Source organism: Hyalella azteca, unplaced genomic scaffold, assembly GCF_000764305.2.
Source record: "Hyalella azteca isolate HAZT.00-mixed unplaced genomic scaffold, Hazt_2.0.2 contig3500, whole genome shotgun sequence".
Taxonomy (NCBI): Eukaryota; Metazoa; Arthropoda; class Malacostraca; order Amphipoda; family Hyalellidae; genus Hyalella; species Hyalella azteca.
Window position 1 is genome coordinate 1 of NW_025933749.1, and position 11,253 is coordinate 11,253.

An 11,253-nucleotide genomic window follows, 5' to 3' on the forward strand; every position below is an offset into this window, starting at 1 on the left:
CTGTCACACAGAGAAAATGGCATCAATTGAAAAACTGAAAAAATGCACAGGTTTAAATCTCAACTGAAAAAATTTATTAAATGCGGTCACTACACGAAATTTTTCTATTTTTCTCTATAATTAAAATTTAGTTCCTGCAGATGAAAAAATTAACAAAATTAACATTTAATATAATTCAATTCAGGCATGTTACCTCAAATAGTTAAATATATTTTGAAACTTTGATTACATAGGAGATACCTTAGAGTATCTTTCGTCTCATTTGCAGAGGAGACGTCGACTGTGCACAGGATGCTTAGTCGGACGTTGCCCTCTAATGAGCCTCGCAGCAGTTCCGTCAAAGAGTTGCCGCGATAAGTGGCGACGGGTCTGGAAACGTACAAAATTAAAACTATTAGATGCAACCATCGTCTAATGTTTAAATGGAAACTATTAATTAATTACAACTGAAATTATTAATACGTTGACTACGAAGTGGTACATATGCGTACCACGAAATGTATTTCTCCAGGACGTAGTGATACACAATTTTGGTTGCCTAAAATCGGCCAAATCCGAGAACAAAAAAGGCCAAAAAAAGGACGATAACTCAATATATACTAGTTTATTTGTAGCTTCTGCATAAAAATTCCATTCATTTTCTTTTTGCAGTATTTAAAATTTAATTAGGAAGTACCCCTATCACAAATTTTAGCCAGCCAACGCAATTGAGAAAAACTAAATCACGGAATTTGTCCGGAAAAAATGACCGTCTGGCGAAACTCTTTAAAAACGTTACTAAAAATGAAATAATAGTACAAGATGAAGCAATCGTAGTCAACGTGTTAAGATATTTACAGAACTGATTTAAAATAACTATTAAAATAAACTATTATGAAAAGGTGGTAGGCTTTTTTGACATCAGCTATTGCTATAGCGACGACTCACCTTCCTCTACTAAGCTCTCCAATGACTTTGTTCAGAGCTAAGAGGTCCTGCTTAATCTGTATGCCTTCTTTCGACAGTTCGTCCTTTTGGCCGCCAGGGTTCGACATCTTCTCCGACCCGGCCAGGTCCACAATGAGGAGGTGCGACCCTGTCGCAGCCACGTGGCTATCAGATGAACCCGCCTCCACATACTCTACTCTCTGCGCATAGAAAACTATATATTACACGTCATTGCAGTAATGAATCCAAAAACAATTTCATTGTGCTATCATTAGGTCAAGAAATTTCATTAGGTCAAGAAAAAACCCAATGAAATTAATAACAAACAGTTTTTAAGAGTTAACAAGCAGTTTTTAAGAGCATGCATCAAGGTGGTCAGCCGCGATAGTGATGCCACTCCGAGCCTACGATGATGCCACTCCGAGCTAGTTTGCCGTAAATCAGCCGATGATGTTCGTGACCGTACGGCTAAAGGACACTCACGATTCTGAAGATGACGTGCGACCTGGAGCTGCGCTCATTCTTGGGTGTTGGTCGCACCTGACGGTTCATCTCTGTTCTTTGCAGCAGTGAGAGTAGCTGCGTAAAATCAGATCAATTTAGTGATAGGCTCAGCTGTCTATAAATCGATCTGAAATTTTGCACACATGCGTAGAGTTGGAGACAATGCATAAATCAATTGACAGAATAAATAATTTAAAAAATTAAAAAAAAAAACATTTTTAATACTAAAAAAGTATAAATAATTTTGTCTGCTACAAATTTTATAAACGAAATTTGACACACTTCTACCTGTCCAATCGATCTGAAATTTTGCACACTTGCATAAGGTTGGAGACAATGCACGAATCACTTGACAGAATAAATAATTTTGAAAATTTACAAAATTTTTATGTATTAAAAAAAACTCTAAAATAATTTTTTAATATTTGAAAATAAAATTAGAAATTCATTGTACATGTGTAACATCAGAGACACTGGATTCTTTAGATGTGATTTCTTTAAAAAGTAATTTTTAAACGCATATTATTTATGGTGAAAAATCATTACGTTCATAAGATTACGCGTTACCTGTTGCTCGCTGGCGACAACTTCCTCTGTGAGGCCCCGCAGGTTGAAGTCGCCAGTTGCGTCATGAGAAACCATCAAAGGCCCATTGCCAGGGGCGTTGGCGCGGCCAACCAGTAGGTCGTAGAACTTCTGCATGTAGAGCTCGATAATGGAGACTCTGAAAAAAAAGTCGGCATCAGTGAGCAAGTTATGGGAACATTGAAAATTTCATTCTTACTGACAAACATAATGACAAATGACAAACATAACATAACATAGTGATGTCGGCACTGAAGAGTAGGCCTGCTGTGGCCTGTCGCCGATTCCTAATTTTCGTGACTTGTTCACAGAAGATCTAAAATCGTGTCATTTGACCGTATATTTTCAGGACTGACGATAGTTCGAAATAGCTACTAGAATTCCACCGGGTTCGATATGGTGCTAGGCATTTCAAGTCTGCACATATATTTTTCAATTTGCTTCATCTAGTCTGTTCATGAACGCGTTCATACTCGGAGCGCCAACGACGTAATCGGGGAGGCTGTTCCACATGTCGGTGTGATTCAAAGCGAGCAGAAATGTTGCCGCGTGGATAAGTTGCAGCTCAATTTTTAGCGCATTTTCTCATTTATGGAAAAAAAATACTGTCAGTCCGTCCATCTGTCCGTCCGTCTGTCTGCCCGTCCGTGACTTCAAGTTTTCGTCGACGAGAAAATGCAGCGCTCTCGATCTGTCACTCACTGCAGTGAGTACTGACTTATATTATTTTAGTTTATAGTCGTGGCCCCTGGTGTTGGTTCTGGTTTCAAATACTAGTAATCCTTCGGGACTTTGTATAAACCATGAGTATACTTGCATACTTCAATGAGTTCCAGAAGCAGACGTCGATAACTGAGGCCTAAAAGCTTCATAATCTCCATCCATTCTTCACAGGACTTGCCCTCTAAGCCTGGAATTATCCTTGTTGCACGTCTCTGAACATTATCTGTTAAATTTTCGTCCTTTTAAAATTTCAGTGACCACAAAACACTTTTAAACTCTAGTTTTGGGCGCACGACAGCAAAAAACAACTGCTTCATCGTTTCTGCATCTATAGGAACTCGTATGAGCGTCTGATTAGTCCAAGAAGTTTGTTGGATGTAAAATGCATCCACTGGCTCCTTTTCGTCCAGCAGGCGATTCCAATCGTTTAACGTAGATAATAAATTAGTGGTGCAGGATCTACCGGCGATAAAACCATGTTGACAATCTGATATGAGATGGTGAGCAGTCAAGTGATCGATAATCCTATCCCTCACAACACATTCTATTACCTTACAAACAACACTTGTCAGACTGACTTGGCGATAGTTGCCGGGGGCTAATCTTGTCACCTTTTTTGAACAATGGTGTTACTTGAGCTTTCCAATCGGACGGAAAAGTTTCTTAAACCTATTTTAAAAATAATTCAGCCTTTCAATTGGCCCATTTCTCATTAAATTTGAACATTGTGAGGAATGCAGAACATACCTGACCATATACTGGCGGTTTTGCGCGTTCTGAACGCCTTCCAAGATGTTGGCGATGGCCAAGCGGAAGATCCCAGGATCCTCCTCGCACCCAAGGAGAGTGTGAGTCTTTCCTGTATGTCGATATTTAGGTGAAAACATGTTGAAAATAGCATTACGTGATATACAAATTTTCAATTATTTTATTTTTATTATTCATATTATTTCATGAGATTGGGAGAGGTAAATTTCTGCAATTTTTCCACCTTCACCAAGTTCTCCGCTGAATATTTCTGATCGTAAGTAAAATACCGCCTCACCAGTTGCGGTGTACCCATATGCGAAGAGGGTTCCATTCGATCCCTCGAAGACTCCCTCAATTAGAGGCATCATCGCGCACCGGAAGACTTCGACGTTTCTGGTGTTTCCGTCGAACACTCTATCTGCAAGACAATAACAATAGTAAATAAATTATGTCATATTATTCAATTCAATCTTAAATTTTCAATCATATATTTCCAATTTTGCAGATATATAATGAGATACATACAATCTAAAAATTTATTGGGTTACTGCATGGATACAACCCACAAGTTTCTTAGAAAACCCACCAAAAGAGCGAACCGTTGCATCGGCGCCTTCAGTGTGGACCTGACGGAGGCTACGGCCATCTTCCTCCACCTCCCAGTGCCTATCACTGGTGCCAGGAGTAACTCGAATGAAAACCTGAACATCCAACATTTTTAATGCAATCTGAAAAAATACAGAACATGAAAAAAAAATGAATTATTTTTTCTCTAAAGACTAGACGAGAGATTAACCCATTAACGCCCAAATTCTTGATTCGTGAAATTTCCATCTAAACACCTTCATATGGTGTAAATATATCATATAAAACAGTTTCTGCACAATATAATGAGAGTAGCAGTAGTTTAAAGAAAAAGTCCCAAATGGGGATCATGGGCAAAAGGGTAATAAAAATACCAATTATTTTTCGTCACCGTTCTTATTATTATTCCCAAACTTATGAAGTGAGTATGTGTTATTAGTGCTTCTTTCTAATGCTAAATGCACATTCCTTTATTTGTCACCACAAAACTAATGAGATTACATGAAGAAACATTGCTCCTTTCAAACTAAATATATGAAAGTAATAACTACCCTCAAAATGAGAGTCATTTCACTGATGCCATTCAGGGAAGCTTTCAACGTGTAGCCCAACGATGCACTTGGTACATTCCTTTTGGACATTTACTTTGCAAACCACGCACTTCCGTTGTCTTCCACCATCTGTTTTCTCCAGAACATGCCCTGAATTACTTCTTCCATCTATCACCCACCGCTCTCATTGCTTACTGAATGATGGACGACCTGACAAAGATGATACATGCACATATACCCTTACTATTCTCTTGAATTCCAGCAAGGGGCATTTGTCCGTTTGCCATATAAAACAGAATGTGTGGAATTATGACTGTCGTGTCGAGAAATTTTGTGAAAAGTGAAAAATACAATTTTTTTCCACAAACTTTGATCCCGTATTTATTGATGAGCCAATCCATTTTATTCACGCCACACATGTACTTGTAATCGGCGATGCACTTGGGTTGTTCTAATGAGACCTGGTCCTTCTTCTGCTTGCTCCATCCTCTCACTTCTTCAGTCGGCTCTACACCATGGTAATTTGACAGCATCTTGACATCGTTGTTGTCTTTCCTTACAACAGCAAAGTGTAGGGAAATTTCTCCTTACGCTTGAGGTAAACCTCTTCCAGATGTACAGCTAATATTTCAAAAGGATCAAAACAAATAGAGGCCAATGGAAGTAATTTAATCAGATGAAATCGTTGCTTGCAGTTCAGTTTTAATCCCAGACTTTATCGTAGGTCACAAAATTTAGCAATAAAGGAATTAAGACAGCCCGAAAAGATACATCGTCTCCAAAGCTGGAGGAGTAGTACTGAAGCCATTCACAAATAAGCCAAACAATATAAGAATTTACTAATTCTATAATAGAATGAAGATAAGAATCATTCTAACTCGATCGATTATAACACAATCCAGAAACAGAAGTAGTTACATGAACGATCTGGAATCAATTACAATTTTTTATTGAGTTAAGAGTATCTGTGTCTCAAGTGAATAGAGACATCGCTTTACGGTAAGTGTTCATTGCAGCTGAGAATACAGGCAATTTGAATATACGCTCATAAGCGTATAAACATTAACGAGTTAATTAGACAATAAATTTTAACATTACCGACCTAATGTCTAGTTGGGCTAATTGCATGCTGGGTCCGCAGATGGCGGTGGTAACTACTTTTATAGTCGCAGGAGAAATGGCACCCATATATTGGGCACGCGTATCCCATTTCCTCCTGATGGGTGTTCTGATGGTCTTCTAGATGTTGCCTTCTTGCAAATGTTTGGCCACATTCCTCGCACTTGAATTTCTTATTAGGTCTAGAACGCTTGTGCGATCTCCCGCTCCTAGATCGCTCACGTCGTGAGGTTCCAGGCTGCATCGATGGCGACGCAGTCTGGGTGCGAGGCCGATGATCGGACGAACACCCGGGCAACAGAAGCGATGGCGACGCAGACGGGCTGTGGGTAAAACAAATGATATACAAATGAATAGGCTTATAGACAATCATCTAACAATTGCAGTTATATACAGCATTAGGCATTTTTTATTTGTCATTAGAACTTTATTCAACTTATGGATAATTGCAAGCACGTTACTCACATTTCGAGTTCTGCCTCCTCGTCACGGGCCTCTTCTTCCACGTGCTCGATGGCCACGATGCGAGGAATGGCACGCTGCAGGAATAATGAACGATTCAATGGTAAAGAGAATTTTTTCAGCATAGAAGGTATTCGAGCAATAACGATTACTTATTGCTTATATAAGTTCATAACTGCATTACGAAAAAATTATTGCATGTTCATCCATGATATTTGCTTCTTGGAACGCGCATTGTTGTAGCTTTCTAACGAGGGGTAAAACTATGCAACTAACGTAAATGATGGATCTATAAATACCATTTTTAAATGAAAAATTTGTAAATATTGCTATAAAATGGTCATTTCATGAAGTTCAAGACTGCAATCCGCAAAAAGTATTGCGGATTGCTGCGTTAGACGCGACTTTCAGGAGCTACAAAATGGGCCAAGAAAACTGAAAAGCAAAAATTTCCGATTTTTGACCGAAAGGATGACCTTATCACACCTGGGAGATTTGCTGATCTCTGTCAGCAAGTTCAGAGCGCAGGCGATCCACCTCGGCCCGCAGCTCTGCCCTAATTTCTCCATTCTCGGCCTCTCTGCAAATAAATTACAAACTGAACAGCGTAATTCATATATAAATATTCCAAGTTTGTTTCTTTCTCGTGATGCTGTGATTGTGTGTCGAGTGATGCTGCTGGAGAGGAAAAAGAGGCAGTATTAATGGGATGTTCAACTAGCAGGTTAGCATTACATATTTTACATAAGCTGACTTACTTATTACATAAGCTTACTACCATCTTCTCAAATTCGGTGTGCTGGATGCTGAAATTGTGGGGATTGCTGGCATCGTCTGACGAACCAGCTATAATAGTTTGTATTTTTTTGTATATCATTCAACAAAAAATTTTACAATTCAAGGTCTATAAGTTTTACAAAATTCTTACCGTTGTTGAATCTGGCGAAGCTCTGCTTCAGCGAGGGCGAGGGCGCGTGATAGCTATTGAACAGAACCAATAAGATTAACTTTTTGATAAAATTAAATCTAAATAAAATACTTAAAAAAAAAACTTTTTAAATAACCACGTTTTTCTTGTAGACTAAAATGTAGAAAATAAATAATGGCTCGCCCAAAAAACGTGAGATCTGCCCCCAAAAACGGGCAGATTTATGATTATAGCGAAAAGCATACAATACACGAATTTTGGAAATTTGATGGTGAACGTACAGCCCGACCCACGTTTTTTGGGGCGAGTCATTATTTATTTTCTGCTTTTTAGTCCACAAGAAAAACGTGGTTATTTAAAAAGTTTTTTTAAGTATTTTATTTTATCCTTTTTAGTCCGTTGTTACGCAAAAAAGTGAATGCCCTCAGCGCTATAAAACCAGCGCAGTGCGCGCTCTCATCCAAAGAGCATTCAAGACCTGCACATCTGAGAGTGATTTAAAAACTGAACTCAGATCGTGTAAACAAATTCTTGTAAACAATGGCTTTTCAAATAGAACAATTGACACCGAAATTGCAAACTACCGATCGAGAGAAAAACGAACCAACAATGAAGTAATATCTGATGGAACCATCACAACGGTCTTCTATACCAAAACCAGATGAACAGAGGCTACAAAGTGGATGAACGAGTCCTCCAGTCAATTATCCATAATAATACCAAGAGCACAACAGATAACGAAAAAATAAAACTTCTGATCTACTACAAAAATAAGAAAATTAAAAACATCGTAATGAACAATAATCCCTGTAAAAAATCCGGACTGCTTCAAGAAACTAATGTTGTTTATAAATTCTCATGTAATAAAGAAGGTTGTAGACTTCTTCAAAATGTAAACTACATTGGTCTTACAAGCACGACCTTAAGCCGCCGACTCACATGCCATCTACAATCTGGAGGACCCAAGAACCACATGCGGGAAGCCCACAATGAGACCATCACCCGAGCGACATTGGAAGCCTGCACCAGCATAGTTATGCGGTGCCCTGACCCATCGAGATTGACGATAGCTGAGGCCCTCATTATCAAGAGCGAGTCTCCGGCTATCAACCTCCAAACTACTGGATTCGTCCGGACGCTGAAATTATTTTCAGAGTAATTTTAAGTTTATATTTTGTTGTATCCACATTATTTATTTTATTGTATCCACTATACCATTCATATGTACTTCAGTCATTTCAAATTCAATTTCAAATGTTGTAAAACCATCTTCAGCTTGATAATGAAAATTGTATTTTCGAAACGTTGCATTCTATTAAAATGTCTTTTGGTAACCTACTGTTTGATCTCCCGGCGCCAGCTAGAAACTTAGTTCGAGTCATTGAAAAGACGAATAAGAAGATTATTAATAAGAAGCATGCTCTGGTCTTCAATCAAACTTGCATATATATATATATATATATTATATATAAGGCACATGTATATATAAGGCGGAAAGGCACATGTTTGCTGATTTTGAGGTGTGAATCGAAGCATTGTCTTGTTGGAAAACATATGTTCCCTCATGTTTCTCATCGGCAAACGGGAGAAGTTGGTAAAACAGCGTGTGCTTGTAAGCCTCGGAATCTTGTAACCACGTAAAATAGCTAGAGTTGATTTTCCCTTTCGGCTAAACGCTCTCCAAACCATGACCGAACCAACACCAGATTGCCGCTTGGAAAAGAATTCCGGCTCACGTTCCAGTGGTGCCAATAGCATTGCCATCTATCTGGATCATGAAGATTGAACTTTTTACATCACTGATGATAATCTTGTGCCATCCCTTTACCAATAAGCAAATTTTTTCGCTAAATTTTTTTGGTTGATAATATGCTTTTGTTGGAGCACAGGGGCACTTTTACTCTTCATGTATTTGAATTTCTTCGAGTCATGCAATATCTAACGGATGCTGTCACATCAACTCCAGTGGCCAATTTTATGGAAGTAGAGGTAGCGCAAGTTTTAGAAGCCTCAGAAAACAGTCTCCTAAGATCCCTGTTGGTTAATTTTGGTGTTGGTCCAGTGTGCTTTTTTCACCCGTAGCCGTCCGGATTAGCAAAAAAAATGATTGTGCAATGGGCTTTGAGCGTTTTATTCCATTTCGATGTCCCGTTGGCTTCTATTGCATTTCACAAATCCGAAAATGTGCGCCTTCTCGGCCTCAGTGAGTCTTGTCCCATTTGGCATATTTTTTACTTAAAAAAATATAAGTGAGGACACTGAACTACACCAGAAGTACACCATAAAGACCCTAAATGACGAAAATCAAGATATTCTTTGTATTGCTGTACTTTTTGAAGTGAAAATATTACAGAGAGATACATACCATAATGGGGAAAAACTTATCCTGGTTTTATAACCATTTCCACCTAGGTTTTTCTAATTTTCATAATTTCTTCTCATATATTTTGAGAAAATTATTTTTTTCGCATATCCTCGGAAACGTTATTAAACGTAGTTAAACCTCGTATAAATAGAATCCCATATTTTTTGTGCAAGAAAAAATATTTGGAGAAAACGGGGTGGTCGTATAGCCATTTCCGGCACTGTACAATGGAAAATATGCTAATATAAAGTATCAGGATGACATCAGGAGCAAGGAACGCACCTGCAGCAGCAGGGGGGCGATGCAGGAGGGGGAAGCGGTGAGCAGGAGGCTGCAGGAGGCAGGAGCAGGCAGCAGTCCTGCAGGAACAGGCAGCATCGCCTCCATGGCACGCACTAATGAGATGCCTACTTAACTGTTTAATACACTTGTTAATTGCACGCACTAATGAGATGCCTAAGTATCCTATTTACTTGATTTTGTACTTATGTCGACGCTAATTTCATCACTCAATGCGCCTTTTAACTTGATAATGAATGATAGAAACATTCGAAACGTCGTTAACGAAATAAAAATGTCCATCGGTAACCTGATTTTCGATTTGCCAGTTCAAAGTTCAAACTAAAAATATTGTTCGATATATTGAAAAAGCTAATAAGAAAATTGCGAATAAAACAAATTCTCTGGTCTTCAATGAAACCTGCTTGAAAGAAGGAATTCTGCCAACCTATACTAATATATATATATATATACTTTACTCAATTAAGCTAATTTAGGTCTCTAATTGCTACTTTTTATGATTGTATCTGAAATTGTTAGGCGAAAATGACCTGCATGCCGAATTTCAGATCTCTAGAGCAATCAGAAATGGGCTAATTTTCGTTGTCAATGTTAACAACAAACAAATCCACAAACAAACAAACGCGAAGCTGAGTTAAGAAAAACGTGTTAAGAAGTGTCGGCACTGAAGAAATAGCCCATGGCCTGTTGCCGATTCTTGTATTTTTCGTGACTTGATTCCACCAGGGATCAGGCCTTTAGAACCCGATCAACACGCTAATCAAGTTATAACTTAATATAGTTGCAACTTACTAGTTTCATGGTGTGGATTGTAACCATCTTGGAAATAATCGCGGTTACAAGGATAGTAGCAGCAAACAGAATGTTTAAAACGATGCAAACCTTGTACATGACATGACCACATACAGCGGCGTAGCTGACTTCCGCTGGTCTCGTTTTCATATTCACTTTTATTGTTGAGGTCGGCCTAACCGGTCACGGTTCTGCTCGCTTTCTTAGATTTAGACGCTCAAGTTTAAGTGAATATATTAGACCATATTTAGCCTTGAAATTTAATCTTTAGCTAATTAAACAGCATCCAAATAGATATTGTGTGGCGTTAGTTGTCATAGTGAAGGACCAGCGTATAAAAACAACCTCACTAGACCACGGACAGTCTTCCACTGAGTGCGGCGGGCGGCAGCGGCGCTTGTGTTGCATGGGCAGGGCGACAGTGAAGTGTGAATCGCTTGCTCATCAATCGCTTCGTTGCCCACAAGAAGCGCGTGTAGAGGGGTGGAGAGGCGCTTGACGCCCGTGTGTTGCCCCTAGTGTGAACGGGCACTAAGACTGAAGATTAGAAGTGGTAGAAGACTGAAGATTAGAAGTGGTGAAACGCATCTTTCGTAGGATGCAGGGATCATTAGTCAGCAGCTGGGCTCCACTATGAATTACTGACATTGGCTTGATAGCAT

At 38.9% G+C, this 11,253-nt stretch overlaps 2 protein-coding genes across 2 annotated transcripts; both read right to left on the reverse strand.

The window, feature by feature from the left end:
- Window positions 1–194: 194 nt before the first annotated feature.
- LOC108665277 (kinesin-like protein KIN-7D, chloroplastic) lies at window positions 195–4,219 on the reverse strand. Its single transcript, XM_018152012.2, has 7 exons — window positions 4,076–4,219; window positions 3,785–3,907; window positions 3,487–3,598; window positions 1,999–2,155; window positions 1,411–1,506; window positions 928–1,127; window positions 195–369 (listed from the first exon to the last, which is right to left on the reverse strand). The coding sequence occupies exons 1-7, from the start codon at window positions 4,203–4,205 to the stop codon at window positions 195–197; spliced, it is 993 nt and encodes a 330-aa protein (XP_018007501.2). The 5' UTR covers window positions 4,206–4,219.
- A 1,143-nt stretch (window positions 4,220–5,362) lies between these two features.
- On the reverse strand, window positions 5,363–9,886 carry LOC125177606 (zinc finger protein 394-like). Its single transcript, XM_047879633.1, has 5 exons — window positions 9,782–9,886; window positions 7,135–7,187; window positions 6,693–6,786; window positions 6,210–6,283; window positions 5,363–6,067 (listed from the first exon to the last, which is right to left on the reverse strand). The coding sequence occupies exons 1-5, from the start codon at window positions 9,884–9,886 to the stop codon at window positions 5,728–5,730; spliced, it is 666 nt and encodes a 221-aa protein (XP_047735589.1). The 3' UTR covers window positions 5,363–5,727.
- Window positions 9,887–11,253: the final 1,367 nt, after the last annotated feature.